At 41.5% G+C, this 16,593-nt stretch overlaps 1 protein-coding gene across 8 annotated transcripts in view; it reads left to right on the top strand.

Annotated features, from left to right (window-relative positions):
• The window catches only part of FBXO11 (F-box protein 11), a 268,336-nt gene that overhangs the window by 212,726 nt on the left and 39,017 nt on the right, over positions 1-16,593 (top strand). For all 8 annotated transcript variants that reach the window (XM_029593387.1, XM_029593381.1, XM_029593380.1 and 5 more), the window contains 2 exons: positions 5,793-5,915; positions 6,023-6,108. In XM_029593387.1, coding sequence (XP_029449247.1) covers positions 5,793-5,915; positions 6,023-6,108 — 209 coding nt within the window. The remainder of the gene's footprint in view (positions 1-5,792; positions 5,916-6,022; positions 6,109-16,593) is intronic.

Raw genomic sequence — 16,593 nt, 5'->3', positions numbered from 1 at the left:
TTATACACACCCTGAAGCCTGGAAAGGCTGCTGGGCCGGATGGCCTGGGACCGGAATTTTATAAGATCCTGAAATTCCCAGTTTTACTGGTGCTCACACCCTATTACAATAGCTTGGCCTCGGGTCACTCCATCAGTGCCGTTGAAAATCAGTCCACCATTGTGCTTCTACCTAAACTCGGGAAAGATCCCCACGAGGTAGGATCGTATCGCCCTATCTCCCTTATCAATTGCGACTTAAACATTGTAGCAGCAGTTTTGGCGGCTCGGCTGAACTCTATTCTCCCCACAGTGATTCATCCTGATCAAACAGGTTTTATAAAAGGCAGGCAGGGGGTGAAAAACGTCAGCAGGATGATCGCCGCCCTTAGTTTCCACTGCCAATCAGATGCACGCATACTGAGTCTTGACGCCGAAAAGGCTTTTGACTCACTCTCGTGGGACTATTTATTCTAGAGCTTACGCCGCTATGGTATCAAGGGTAATTTCATAGCATGGTTGGGGACGTTGTATAATAACCCTAGCGCGCGGCTTCTTATTAATGGTGCGCTAACGGAGCCGTTCCTGTTGCACTCGGGGTGCGACAGGGCTGTCCCTTATCACCTCTTTTGTTTGTGCTAGCACTGGAACCGTTTGCTATTAAGTTGAGACTAGATAAGGAATTTTGTGGTCTCCATATCGGGAGATATCTGCTAAAGACTGCACTGTTTGCCGATGATATCCTGTTATTTGTCGGTAGACCTAAGCGTGGTGTCCCAATTATTATTCAACATTTTTCTCACTTTAAGGAAATAGCGGGGCTGACTATAAATTATTCTAAATCAGAAGCTCTGGCACTTGACCTCAGCATGCCTCGCACCTGGGGTGACAATTTTCCTTTTAAGTGGGCCCCAGACCAGCTTAAATATTTGAGGGTGTGGGTCCCTAGAAATCTGGTAAATCTATATTCCCTTAACATTAAAGCTACAATGATGGCTCTGGGCGCACAATTGACGGCTTGGCAGTCCTTGCCACTGTTGTTCTTTGGGCGCTGTGCTTTGGTTAAGATGGTGATTGTGCCAAAGTTACTATACAAACTTCATTTGCTTCCCTGCTGGCTCCTTCGCGCAGACCTATTATGGCTACAACGCTCTTTCCAAAAGTTTCCTTGGGCTGGGAAGAGGGCTCGCTACGATACTCAGTTTTGACACACTCAAGGGACACTGGGGGGTTGGGAATGCCTGACTTCCGCTTATACAATGCGGCTTGCCAGCTTTGATTTGTAGGGGAGTGGATCTTAGATCAATATTCATACTGCGAAGACGGCCTACTTCCCAGCATGACAGCCCCGTGGTCCCCAATATATTTGGTACAAGCTGACACCACCACTTTTCGAACTCTGGATATTCCTAAAGAGCTGTTATACCCCTGTTGCCAAATATGGCGTTGGTTCCGACAGCAAGGAGGCTTGACTGGTGCAGCGTCGCTTTTTATGCCCCTCCTGGGCAACAAGAAATTCATCCCAGGGCGAGACTCCAGTGCTCTCTTCACTGACTGGTTCCAGCGAGGTCTGCTGTTTATCTACCATTTCTACGCCAGGGATGCTCAGATAGTGACTGACTTCGCGTCCTTGGTTCGGGACTATCAGATCCCCACCAAACATTCTTCGCCTATTTGCAGATGCATCATTACCTTCAATCATTCAAGTGGACGGCGGAGAGCTTCCGCCTAGAATCGTTCTTCGCCCAACGTTTCTTCGACACCGCCTTGCTTCAGAACTCTATCAAGGGCTGGTGTAGCCTGGGCAAGGAGTACTGTAAGCCCTGTCATCTGCACTCGTTGGCCCGCCATTGGGCTGAAGCTTTGGGAGAGGACATTACGGCTGATTACATACTCACCTGTTTCAAGTCATTCCCCCGCACCTTGCCGAACCACATGCTTCGCGAGCTTCAATATCAAATCTTACACCACCTTATCTGCGACTACGTCCGCTGCTATCGCTTGGGTCTCTTACCCTCGGTTATGTGCATAAAATGCGGTGGTGACCTCGGCACCATGGTTCATAGACTTTTTACTTGTCCAACACTGACGGGGTTCTGGGACGGAGTCTGTGGGATGATCGCACAAAGTGTAACTGCAACTATTTTCAAGACTGGCAAACTGTTACTGTCTGGCCTACGAGGTCATATGCCAGCATATTGTCAATCAGCTGATAGATTTGGACGTACTGCAGTGTTGCTGGCATGCCGGACGATCTTAGCCTCTTGGATTGAGTCCACCACGCCTCCCTCACTTCAGACCTGATATTATAGGCTGGCATCAACCATGCAACTGGAAAAATTGAACGCTCTTCTGAACTCCCGGGCATTGGATAAAAAGTATTGTGCCTATTGGGCGAAGTGTTTTGCTTTACTGCCCCAGGATGTCCAGACCCACTTATCAGCGACTGGATACAATATTACCTGGCGATGACAAAGACACTCTACTGTATCCTACCCCCCCCTCCCCCAACCTGCAGCCTGCATAGCTAAGCGGGCGTACCAGTGGGGGGTTCCAATACGATATTGCTGGATAAACTACAATGGTGGCTATGTCACAAGGTCTCAAGAGATGTTGGCAATTTATAGTGTACGGACTCCAGAGGGGAGGGGGGGGAGGGGGTCTGTGTGGGGTGTGCTTGTTTGTATGGTGTGTTAGTGTGTGTGTCAGCAGGCCAATATGTAGTTAGGGTTAATATTGTTAGAAATAAACAAAATTGGTGACTAGCATATGTGGACCAGTGTCCTCCAGATGTGCTAACTGAAGTATCCCTTTTGTAAACATGATGCTGTTGTTTTGAATTTCTACTGTTGGATGTTTTATCTGTTTTACATCTGTATTTGCGTGTTGCCACTAATAAATACGATTTTGACAGAAGACTAGCTTGGTTAAAAGCATTAGGACAAAGGGATGTTATCCATGACAAACTGGCTGATACTCTGTGCTTAGGAGACAGTTGTTTTGGAGACAAAGTCAACGAAATGGTTAATATTATCCAAGATCACTGCACAACTTTACAAATTTTGACAACAGCTTCCTCAGATCCAGTGTTGGCTCAAAGGAAATATCAGTCACAGTCTTATAAGAGACAATGCTATTATCCATCAAGGCATTACCTGCCAAGTTACTCAGAGGCAGTGTTTCCATAATACCCATCCACAACAGCAATTGCAAAGTAGACCTAGGGCAACAGAATGAACGCAAAATGTCTGCTCAACAGTCAGATCAGAAGATGACACCCAGTTTTTGACTACGGTATTCCATTTCTGAACAGTCATCTTCCAGTGGGGGGAAAACTGACTTTCTACAATCATTGATGGACCCTCATTACTATGGATCGTTGGATCCTTGACATCATTCATAACGGATATTACTAGCAACAGTAACATGGGATAGGCTTAGTTTTTGGGAACTTGCCAGGTTCTTAAGGCCTAGATTGGCCACTGTTGGAGACAAGATGCTGGGCTTGATGGACCCTTGGTCTGACCCAGTATGGCATGTTCTTATGTTCCTAAATTAAATTTCCAGACACATCCTCCTGCTTATAGTGCCCCCATTGTTTTGCCAAGGAGTAGTTGCCTATTCTAAAACAAGAAATAGTGTCTCTCTAGTCAACAAACACCATAGAGTCTGTCCTAACAGAGATAAACAAGGGATTATACTTGATGCTTCCTAATCTCCAAAAATGCAGGAGATTTTCAACCAATATTAGATTTAAGGAGACTAAAGTATCTCAAAAGAGTTCAAAATGAACTCCCTACTTACTGTTCTTTCCCCTTTGGAAATAAACAATTGGTTGACTTCTTTAGACCTAAGTGATACCTACACCCATATTCCAACTCACTCAGATCACAGGAAATACCTCAGGTTTACAATAGAGTGCCAGCACTACTGATAAGTCTCCCCTTTGGTCTATCAGCTGACCCAAGATGGTTCACAGATGATTTTGCTGTAGTTGCAACCTACCTAAGAAGAAACAATATCTTAATATTTCCTTACTTGGACAGTAGGTAAATATCTAGCAGATCCTTACAGGAGATGAATAACCTTCACCATACACACTCAACATTGGGGCCGATGCAATACCATGCGCTGCGGCTAGCGCATAGCTTAACATGCGGTTGGACATGCATTTTGGACGTGTGTCCATAACCCCCAATGCAATACAGGGATTAGCATGTCCAAACCACCGCATAGCTAATAGCGCTTTATCACATGTAAATTTCATGTAGATGAGGCTATTAACTAATACCCATGATGCAAAAAATTTCCCACGCAGCAAATGTGCTCATTGCAACACAGCAAATTTTACACCATCCTGGGGCTGGTATAAAGGTATGCCGCGCTCAAGGGCTCATTGATACAAACAAAAAATCATGTTTTCTGGGATTCCTGCCTTCCCTTAATAGCAAAATGTATAAATGGTCTTTTTCCTACTTACATCCTCCTATAAAGCTCATTCCGAACCAATGGAACTTAAATTTAATATTGTCAAAATTGATGTATCCACCTTTTGAACCATTGACATCTAATATAAAATTTCTGATGTGAAAAGTTCTCTTTGTAATAGCAATAACTTCAGCTCATAGAGCGAGTGAGCTCCTGGCTTTAGTTCTAGACCCACCTTGCACTCAAATTTATAAAAGCAGAGTAGTATAAAGAACTCCTCCTAAATTCCTACCAAAAATGGTGAGACAATTCCACTTAAACCAGTCAGTTATACCTATTTTTCCCCAAAAAAATATTCTAATAAAGGAGAGCAAAACTTCCATAACCTGAATTACAGAAGAGCTCTCCATTTTATTTGAACAGATCGAGACCTTACAGGAAAACATCTCTATTTATTTATGATCCAAACAAGCAGGATCTACCTGTCACAAAACACTATCTGCCTGGTGTTGTAATTGGCATTGTTCATTGCTATAAGGATGCAAATGTTAATCTTCCGCCAATTGAAAAGCTCATCAGATTCAAGTAATGGCAATGTCTGTAGCTTTTCTTGGATCACCCTCAATATGGGGCATCTGTAAAGCTGTTTTGTCTTCAGTAAATACATTTACCAAATGCTATTGTCTGGAAGAACAGCCTCACTCACAGTACTTTTTGGTCAAATAGTTTTAAAAAATTTATTCAATTAACACCTTCAACTTCCCCTCCAACACAGTTCTTGGGTTGCTTATCAGTCATAAGATGCATTAAATTTTTTTTCACAGCATCCCTTCGCTTGGGAATCCCCAATTATGTGGCTATATTTGCGTGCTTGTTCACAGAGAAAACAAAGCTGCTCACCTGTAATAAGTGTTCTCCCTAGGGTAAAATAGCCCCACAGTCCCTCCCTTCTCCCCATAGAGTTGAAGATCAGCTAGTAAAGAGACTGAGGAGACTCATGTGGGAATTCCCGTGCATGCTCAGATTCTTGCCTTTCTGAGCTCTGAGAGACCATGTCCAGATTTGCCCAATCTGTGATGTGACCCCACTTGTGTGGCAGTTTTGCTCTGCTGTTTATGGAGAACACCTGTTACAGGAGAGCAACTTTGCTTTTCCTGGCGTGTAGCCAGATGGACTCAGAACCAATGGGATACTATCCCATTGGTTCTGAGTCCATCTGTCTACACTAAGGAAAAGAAGATTACCAGGTAAGTATTCTCAACATTACTGCAAAAAAGCTTCAACCAAAATAGAAATCTAACAATCAGTTTCTGTCAAATGTCATATTTTTCTTCTAATAAAAGAATTCCCAAGGATGAGACACTTAACCTATCATTTTTAATTCAGCATGAAAAAGGTCAAGGCGTGATTGAAGAAAATGAAGTTTATAGTAACACTTTGGCTGGCGTTTGGGTGACAACAGGAAGCACTCCAGTGCTGAGGCGAAACAGAATACACAGTGGTAAACAGGTGGGTTAAACTAGTTACAATACATCATCCATGTGATTTCAAATAACCTTTATTCTGTTTTTCTGATCTTTTAACTAATGTTCTTTGAATATATATATATTTATCAGGTTGGCGTCTATTTTTATGACAATGGACATGGAGTCCTTGAAGACAATGACATCTATAATCATATGTACTCTGGGGTTCAAATAAGGTAAAATTGTTTTTCATTATAGGTATACAAGTACTAATATAATTTTAGCCATATTTTCCTACACCTATTGCTGTCAAATCATTGTTTTTTTAGGAAGCCTTTTTAAATATCTTCCTTTAGTATGTCATGTAGGTGCATATGTGTATCTCTTTCTACCTCTGTCATATGAGTTGATGTCACAATACATAGAAAGGGAGGCAAAGCCTGGCAAAAGTAAAATGAGAGCCAACAAAGTAATTGGATAGAGATATGATACCTTCTATTAGACTAAAGAATGTTTAAAGTACAAAATTTTGCATCATCCTAACATAGACCCAAGTGGTTCATCCAGTCTACCCAGCAAGTTTATTTTTATTTATTTTATTTTGTATAGTTTTTTATTCCTTAGGGATATCCCAATTAACATGGTTTACACCTTTCCTTCATCTTCATCTTTCAGCCACTAAGGATCCCCTGTGTTTATCCCATGCAACTCTCCAATCTGCAGAAAAAGATGATCCCAGAAACATAAGACGGGGATTTATCACTGGGAGCTCAGTGAGAATCTGGAAGGGAATAAGATGTTACCAGAAAGGCAAAAAGAGGATACTTCCTCTTGTTTGATTAGGCAAAAAAGTACAGGAATAAATGTGTCTCAGAAAAGAAGCATAGAAATTCAGCAGGAATGTTACAGAACAGCAAGCTGGAGTCAGGGAGCACCCCTGAGGAGCCAGTGGAGGACCACAGGTCTGGACTAGGGCTGGTCTTCTGCCTAACCAACCCCTTCCCTCACAAATTGTGCCCTTGGGTTCTGAGGGCCTGTAGGACTTGTCTCTGGCAGAACATTATGGTGCAGACATGGACTGGGAGCTTATGTGCAGGGATCAGGTGCTGGATGGAAGCTGAGGGAAGGCATAGACTGGACACAGGTACTGGCTGACTGATCCAAGTACTGGCTGGGTGCTGGATACAGAGCATAGATTGGGACAGGATACAGATGGCTGAGAGCTGGAACCAGGGATTGAGGGGAAGGCAGGGACTGGATACAGATAGGGTTGAACCAAGGACAAGGACAAGAACTGGGAAACAGACAAGGAACTGGACTGGGCAGTACAAGAAAGAACAAGGACAGGGCTTAGATAAGAACTGATATAGAAAGAACAGGCAACGATAAACAGGGAAGCTAAAATGGACACAAGGCTGGCTAGGAGAACTTAGCGCAGGCCTGGAGGCCGAAGGGTAAGGCAGTGGGCCCCAACCCTGTCCTGGGAGCCCACCAGCCAGTCGGGTTTTCAGGATATCCGCAATGAATATGCATGAGAAAATATGCATGCACTGCCTCCATAATTTTCTCTCATGCATATTCATTGTGGATATCCTGAAAACTCGACTGGCTGGTGGGCCCCCATGACAGGGTTGGGGACCACTGCAGAAAGGCATAGAGGCCCAAGAAGCCAAAAGAGCCACAAGAAAAGGTAGGAAGCCTAGATAGGCTGCAAAGCAAGACAAGATAATCAAGTAAGAATGGCCAGGTCAGAAAGCCAAGGTGACTCACTGAAGGGACACTGAGGTATTGTGCAGGCTGGATTAAGTAGATGAGGCTGAGGCATGGTGTGACTAGTGAGGAGGTAACTCGTAGCCACTAGTAGCATTGTGAGTAAGGCTCGCTAAGGACCCTTGGTGGAAGAAAGTTACATATGACCCATAACTCTTCCACTTAACTCACCCCCCCCCCCCTTGTATTATTATTGTATATATTCTATACCTTTGTACTTAATTATGTTTCGCGTTTACTGATTGTACAGCAAAGACCCTGGTTACCTCCCTCCCGCCCCCCCTCCCCTCGCCCCTCCTCCTCCCCCCCCCCTCCCCCAGTTCTATTATCAGTTTCATTGTAAAGCCCTGTTGGCTACTTTCTTGTTCCATGGAAACCAATGTGATGTTTTCTTAACGAATGTCTGTATACAAAAACTTTAAATAAATAAATAAAATAGCAGGCGGAACTTTTGGCATGGGGAGAATGCATAGCTGGCAAAACTATGACAAGGGAATTCAGCTGAGAATTTTCATGTGTATGAGCAAAGTGCCAGTAATATACACACAGGGGAAGAGCAGAGCAATCATAGAAAAATGAGATGTGTGCATGATCTATGTGCGACATTCCTCAGGGATCCTATAACTCTGAAATCACAGCAGAGATCTGTTAATGAAGACACAAAATATACGTATACAGACTATAATAAAATCCTCATTCAGAAGGAAGCTTTTGTCTGTAGCCTACTTTTGTCTGTAGCCTACTTTTGTCCCCTACTATTCCAGACGACACAGCCCAAGCGAAAGCCAACGATCTTGCTGTATTCTTTCAGAACAAAAAACACCCTGGCTAGATTACCAACCAACCTAAACTCACTGCCTCGGAATACCCTCCACCCACGGAACACAGACATAAGCTTGGATTCCTTTGACCCTACTCACACTTTAGAGGTGGAAAACCTGATAAAAAGATTGAAGCCTTCAACCCATCCACTAGACCAAATACCTTCCAAATCTGATTCTCATACCAGAATACATCTCCAGATATCTAGCCGATATTATCAATTGTTCCCTCTCACAAGGAATATACCCAGATGCTCTCAAAATGGCCACACTCAAACCCATACTCAAAAAAAAACCGAACCTGGATCCGGTCAACCTTAACTATCGCCCTATATCAAATCTCCCGTTTGTAGCTAAGATCATGGAGAAAATTGTAAATAAACAACTTTCAAATTATTTAGAAGACCATAATATTCTTCACCCATCACAATATGGTTTTCGAAAAGAACACAATACCGAAACACTCCTCATATCACTCCTCGATCAAGTTTACATTGGCTTTGATAAAGGACAATCATTCCTCTTAGCTCTCCTTGACATCTCTTCAGCTTTCGATACGGTAAATCATAATACCCTTCTAAACCGTCTATCAGACATAGGTATTACAGGAGCAGCCCTTAGTTGGTTTGACTCCTTCCTTAGCAATAGAGGCTATAAGGTTAAAATCAAGAACAAGGAATCCTCTCACACCAACGCCCCATTTGGAGTCTCCCAGGGCTCCTCCTTATCGCCTACACTGTTCAACGTTTACATTCTCCCTCTCTGCCATTTACTCACAAACCTGAAACTCAAGTTCTATATTTATGCAGATGATGTTCAAATCTTAATCCCAATATCCAATTCACTCGAATCAACACTCAAGTTATGGGACTCTCATCTGCAAACGATAAATCATCACCTCTCAAGCCTCAATCTGGTGCTCAATACTTCCAAGACAGAACTATTACTAATCACTCCTGAAGGCAGTTCCTTTCAACACCAGCTCCAGACCAACATACAAACATCCCACGCTAGAGATCTTGGAGTCATTATTGATAGTCACTTGAACCTAAAGCAATTCATAAAACATACTACAAAGGAGTGCTTCTACAAGTTACAAGTACTCAAATAAACTCAAACCGCTCCTATTCCATTATGATTTTAGATCTGTCCTCCAAGCCATTCTGTTTTCCAAAATCGACTACTGTAATTCCATTTTGCAAGGACTCCCGGCCTCCACTGTAAAACCCCTCCAGTTACTCCAAAATGCAACGGCGAGAATTTTGACGAATACCAATCGGAGAGTGCATATCTCTCCCATTCTAAAAGATCTTCATTGGCTCCCAGTACAATTCAGGATTCTTCATAAATCACTTACAATTATCCACAAATATATTCACCATCAGACCCCCCCTTGATCTGCTATACCCCCTCAAACTGCACTCAACAGCTAGACCTCTAAGGGATGCCTACAAGGGATCCTTACATGTACCTCCTATTAAAGCTATACAACACTCAAATATCAGAGACCAGACATTCTCCATCACAGGTCCCTCCATCTGGAACACCATGCCTCCGGACCTCAGGCAGGAATCTTGTCTACTAACTTCTAAAAAGAAATTAAAGACATGGCTGTTCTGCCGTGCCTTCCCCGACACCAGTCCAACAGCCTGACTTAAAACTGTTCTAGCAATTATGCATATAAACAAGCGCTAAATCATGTATATAAATTATTATGAGGACGTTTATAAATTATCATGAGGACTGCTCCTTGCCTCCCTCATATACTCCATTGTATATTATACTCTTTCTCCGTGCCCCTTCTTATTTCCTATTCCAAGTTAACACATCCTTGTTATAATGTAACTTTATACTCCTTTCAAATTGTCTCTAGTTTTGGTTGGTAATAGTTACTACTTGTTTCGATGTAAACCGATTTGATTTGTATCAAGAAAGTCGGTATATAAAAACCTTTAATAAATAAATAAATAAGGAAGAAATGCAGGAACAACAGAATATATGCATAAAGACCTTTTACATGTTGTGAATGTGGGAAGGATTTCAGTAGGAAGTGAGATCTAATGCAGCACCAGATAATGGTCAAAGAGAAAAGACTGTTGAGCTACAGAATATAGAAAAAAGCTTTCTTAATAAAGCAAACCTCACAAATTACCAGGAAGGCCACACTGATGAGAGACCATTGTCCTGTTCTGATTGTGACAAAAGTTTCGATTAGGAAAGCAAATTTCACAGGTAACCCAAAAGTTCACCTAGCAGCAAGATAAATTTCAATTAGGGAATGTGTAAAAGATTATGTCGTAAGATTGATACTGATGACAGATCATTTTTTTGTACTAAATCTGACAAGTGCTTCAAGAAGACATATATCTCCCATGCCACTCTGGCTTGCTGCTAAACCCCTTATCTTACACCTTTTCTTCCATTCAGCATTGCTGCCATATCCAGACTTTGCACTTTGAGGGTTTTGCTGTCTCTCTATTCTTGTCATATTCTAGAATCTACACCTTGGTGTGTTCTTGGCACTATAGGGGGCTGCTTTGCACCTCTCATGGTGCATTGATGCCATTCTTTATCCTACTTTTGTTCTTTATCGGTGACTTATGAGAAGACCCCACTTTTGGAGCCCAAAATAGGCTGCATTGCTTCCCCCATTGACTTTAATGGTAAACAAATGAACACATAAAACATAAATTAAAATTTGTTTGAAACAAACCAAATGAATGGAGTTGATCTACATAACAAATTTACCAAACTGGCTTAAAGACACGGGTTCTCAACCCTGTTATTGGAACATAGCTAGCCAGTTGGAGTTTTAGGATATCCAAAATGAATATGCGTGAGATAGATTTGCATATAATGGAGGCAATGTATGCAGATCTGTCTCTTGCATATTCATTGTGGCTATTCTGAAAACTTGACTGGTTAGGTGGGTCGCAAGGACTTAGTTGAGAGCTGTTGGCCTAAGGAAGGGACATCAGTAGTGTTGAAGCTAGAATCTTTAAACATTGTCATGTCTATGCTAGTCTACCATATAGGGTACAGTAACACCTGCTGGCTGGGGCGACCAATGCAAGTCTTTGTAGGAAGAGTTTCTGCAATGATTTCTTCCTCCCTGGTTTATTTCTACTGTATTTCCTTCTCAGTTGTGTTGATCCGCTGGCTTGTAGAAGCAGGATCCTTATCCTCTGTTCCTCTTCATCCAGTCAGACCAATCCAGACGAATAGGTTATGCTCACTGACCATCAGATGGAGACAGAAATAAAACATGTTTGCTGATGTCACTCCTGATATGCATCCATGCTGACCTCAACCTGTCCGTATTCTGTGCTCCAGCAGATGGTAGGAGTATCATGTGCTGTGGACTGAGGCCTAGTAGGCCGAAAAGGAAAATTATGGAGACTGAAAGACGAATTTATTACCTCCTCCATTAAGCAGAGACCATGATTAAGAGGTTAACAGTAAGAGTGACTCCTGAGGTGAAAGCCTTGAGCTCCCTTCCTTGGTTGAACAATCTGGAACGTGGAGGTGGGGGGATGGGCTTCCAGGCTTCTTTGATGATCCCGGTTTGGATTTTTTTCCTTTCTTCCTTCCCTTCCCGCAACCTCCTCTTTACACTCTGGAATTCTCCCATCCCATTGTGGACACTTTTATGGTTTACCCTTTTGTACTATCAAGAAGAGATAAGCTGTAAGAGAAACACTAGGAAGACGTCTCAACTTGAAGGCTATGGTCCCAGTTCCTAGGGAACAGGATGGATTAGGTCTTTATTCCATTTCTCTTGTGGTTCCCAAGAAGTAAGAGTCTTTTTGTCCCTTGCTAGCTCTGAATTGTGTCAAAGGGTTCATGAAAGTAACCTAATCAGATTGAAAACTGTGTTTTCAGTAGTGAAAAGGGAAGTATTCCTGATGACCTTGGATTTAGCGAGGCTTATCTTCACATTACAATAAGGATGGATCAGTGTTTACTTTGGTTTACATTCCTGGATCAGCATTTACAGCTTCGAGCCCTGCCCTAGAATTAGCATTTTCATAGTCCCAAGGACCTTTTCAAAGATGATGGTGGTTGATGTGGTGACTTTACACAAGGAAGGGAGTTTCATTCTCCTTTTCTGGGCGACTGGTTAATGAGGGCAGAATCACTTCTGCAAGTGTACTGACCATTCAGTGAGTAGTTTGATTTTTGCAAGAATTGGTTTAGGAAGTTAGTTTTCTCAAGGGTAGTCTACATCTGTCCCAAACTCTCGATTAACTGGGAGCAAAGTAGATACAAGGATAGGCTGTGTTTGGCTTATGAAGCAAAGAAACCAGGAGCTGGGTTGCCAAACCCTTATGGTGTTATCCACCAGGAGTCAAGCGATATGGTCTTATCTTCAGCTTCTCAGCTCAGTGGCAGTAGCGTTTGACCTGGTACCCTGGACGAGGGCGCACATTGGACCATTTCAGAATTTTGCTCTCTGGATGGCATTCCTAGTACTGTAATCCAGCAGGACAAGATGAAAATGGAGATTAAATTGCAGAATCATGGAGCTAGGAGTGGATCTGACAGCCCTGGACTCAGTGATAGTGATAATTGAGTGCAGTCTAACAGTCTAGAACACACTATCTGGGACAACTGACTCAGAAACAGTAGAAGCCCGAAGGGAGACAATAGGAGCCAGAGCGATTCAATTGACTCTGCTGATATTTGTGACTCTACTAATGACCCAGGGAGCCATGTTAATGTCAGATAACATCATAGCAGTGGCATTTATAAGTCATCACAGAGAAACCAATAATTCTCAGATGGTGTTACAGGTGGATTTGCTTCTCATTTGGACGAACAAAGAATTTGAAGACCTTGTTAGCGTCGCACATAGCTGGTGTAGACAGTATCCAGGTGGATTATTTCATTAGCAATTTAGTCGACCCAGGGGATTGGTATCTGTCTCGAGTTCGACCAAATTGTAGCCAGATGGGGAGTTCCAATAATGGACCTTATGGCAGCCTTCAAGATTGCATCAGAGCATCAATTTTTCATCCAGAAGAGAGGCAAATTTTCTTCTGGGAGCGATGCTCTGGTTCAGACCTGGCCGACAGGAACAGTCCTGTGTGCATTTCATCCATGGGCCATAATATGGAGAGTGTGTCAGAGAATCTCAGAACATCCATGTCTGTTGATTCTAGTAGTTCCATCTTTGCCACAGCATCCTTAGTAGGCAGATAATGAGTGTGAAGCTCAGAAGGCCCATGAAGCTTCTGTCTCTCAAGGAGTTGCCTGTATAAAATCTGGGTCTACTTGGATCGATTTTGTCTTAGGCTTTGTGCCCTTGAAAAGGCACATTTGTTAAGAGAGGATATTTGCAAGCGGTGGTGGCTACTCTTCTAAAGGCTAGAAAGTTTTCCACTTTATTAGTTTATATGTGAATTAGAGAGCTTTTTGAGGATTGGGCACAGACAAAACATAATTTTAGGAAATTTATTTTGTACAGTAAACATGACTAAAATCAAGGTTATGATCAAGAAGATAGGTTTTTAGGCAGGATTTGAATATGGCCAGAGAATGAGCATGATGTACCAACTCAGGAAGGTTGTTTTATGCTTACAGTGTTTCGTGGCAGTAATGACAGAGATGATAGCATGGGATATTCCAGATGTAAACATCACAAACTTACACCGAGGATTGCCAGTTAAAGAAAAGTGAAATACTCCACATCAAAAACCTTTAAAATTGTATAAGGGCTGTTATATTATAGCATAATCAATTCTTTAAGAATAAAATATATATTCATAAGAACCACTTTATTCTTAGGTTATGAATAAAATTTAAGTGCAAAAATGTGATAAAAATCCAAAAACAAATAATAGTGTCATTTTTCTCATAGTAGATGTGCAGCTCAGATATCAGGCTTTCAGAAACTAGATATTATAATCCATGATGCAGCCAACTTACAGCTATCAAAAAAGAAGAAAACAACATCAGAGCTGTTGATCTTTTAACACAGTATAGCTGTGTTTGGATGATCATGTCATCTGCTTCTGAGGCTTAGACTTCCAGAATGTTGCATGAGTCTTCCTGCAAAAAAGTAACCCATATAAAGTATGAATGAATGGTCACATGGTCATTGGAGCGTATCGCAAAAAAAAAAAAATCTTTTAACTGTGCAAATCATAATTAAATGCAGTAATAAATCACAAAAGAAATTACCACTCTGTATCTAAATTAAGATCTTGGGGATAGATTGTGTGCAAAGTAAAAATCCATCATTGTTCACATTTTTAGCCAAAAAACCTCAAAGCATTGTTGCTTACACTAGAGGGAAAAACTTGAGTAATCAGCTTGTTTTAGTTTATATGAAATGTGTTGCAGAAAGTTTAAATCATGGTGGACATGAGAGTTGTGGCAATTGCTGCATGTGTTCTTCACTGTAGTCATTTTCCAATTTATATATCCTTTTCTGGACAAGTTTATCACAAGACACTCCACTGACTGTACATCCAAATGTGTGATGTACATTCTTCAGTGTCCATGCACATTACTCTATATGGGGAAGATTACTCATATGATTAAGACCCATTTAATTGAACAAAAAGTTGTCTTACTACTAAAACTGTCTGCACCCATTGTTTCGTGTGGCTTAGAGAGAGGTCATGGTTTTCTTGATTTAATATGATGGATTGTATATCATAGTGGAGGCGGTTCTTGTTTTTTGGCTGAATGTGAACAGTGATGGAATTTTACTTTACAAACTATGTAACCCTAAGGTCTCAATTTAGATGCGGCGTAGGAATCTCTTTTGTAATTTATTACTGCATTTAATTATGACTGGCACATTTAAATGACTTTTTTTTTTTGCGATAGACTTGCAAGACCATGTGATCATTCATTCATACTTTATACAGGTTACCATTTTGCAGGAAAACTCATTCAGCGTTCTGGAAATCTAAGCTGCTGATAGAAGGTGATGTGATTATCCAAACTCGACTGTATTGTTAACATTAGAACTGTTGGATCTTCTGTTTTCTTCTTTTTTGAACATCACAAGTTAGCTGCATCATGGATTATAACACAGTTTCTAAAAGCCTGATATCTGAGCTTTACATCTACTAAGAAAAAGATGAGTGACACTGTTATTTGTGTTTCTATTTATGCCACGTTTTTGCACTTTATTGCTTTGGCTATTATTGAAAATGAAGCGGTTCTTATGAATTGATATCTTATCTTTAAAGAACTAATTATGCTATAATATGATAGCCCTTATACAATATTAAAGGTTTTTGATATGGAATATTTCATTTACCTTTAATTGGCATCCATGGTGTGAGTTTGTAATTTTTTGTTTGGCAGAGTTTGGTGGTTTTTTTCTTTTGATTCTTTCCGTATGTAAACATTATATCTATTGCTAAAGTAATGGAAAGTGCTGAGAGAGGATGCAGCAGTTTTCAGCTATTGTCCAGTCTCTGACCTAATAGACTAGGGAGAAAGGAGAATCCTTGTTATGAAGAAATTGAGAACTGGCCAGGTGGCTCAGTGGCAATGCTGCGCATGTGGAAGGTTCCCAATTCAATACCCGAGTTGGGTCTAACATACCTTGGGTTGGCTGGAGCTGGAGATGCAGCCAGATTTGGGGCCTATGATTGCACGGTTCTGAAGGGAGCCGTGGTATATGGCCCCTGGCCCAGAACTATCACTTCAATAACCATACCCAGTATATTTGGGGGAAGGGGAGGAATGGCAGGGTTAGAGAGATGATAAAAAAGAGGAAAATTCCCAGGTAGTTGTAAATGAAGGCTCATGATGCCCGATCCCAGCCTTTGTTCAGAATAAGCTAGAAGTACAAAGGAGCAGGAGAAGTAACTACTGTTTCAAAATAAATAAAAATAGATTTTCATTTATACAGACAAGTTTGTCCAGATGAAGAGCCACTTTGCTGGGACTTCCAACCCAAAGACTTCTATTGCATAAAAAAAAAAACTGCATTATGAATATTTTAGAAATGAGAGCAGTGGAGAATGTTCTGGTAGCCTTCCAGCAAAGAATTGCACAAAAGAATGTTTCCTAAAATTAGACAATTTTGACAAGTAGCATATTTAAACAATAGAGTATCCTTGCTCTAAGAACCTCAGTGTGGGTATGACGTCTGGAAAAGGCTAC

This window comes from Rhinatrema bivittatum, chromosome 3 (genome assembly GCF_901001135.1).
Source record: "Rhinatrema bivittatum chromosome 3, aRhiBiv1.1, whole genome shotgun sequence".
Taxonomy (NCBI): Eukaryota; Metazoa; Chordata; class Amphibia; order Gymnophiona; family Rhinatrematidae; genus Rhinatrema; species Rhinatrema bivittatum.
The sequence above is the reverse complement of the archived record's forward strand: the minus strand, read 5'-3'. Positions and strand labels throughout refer to the sequence as shown.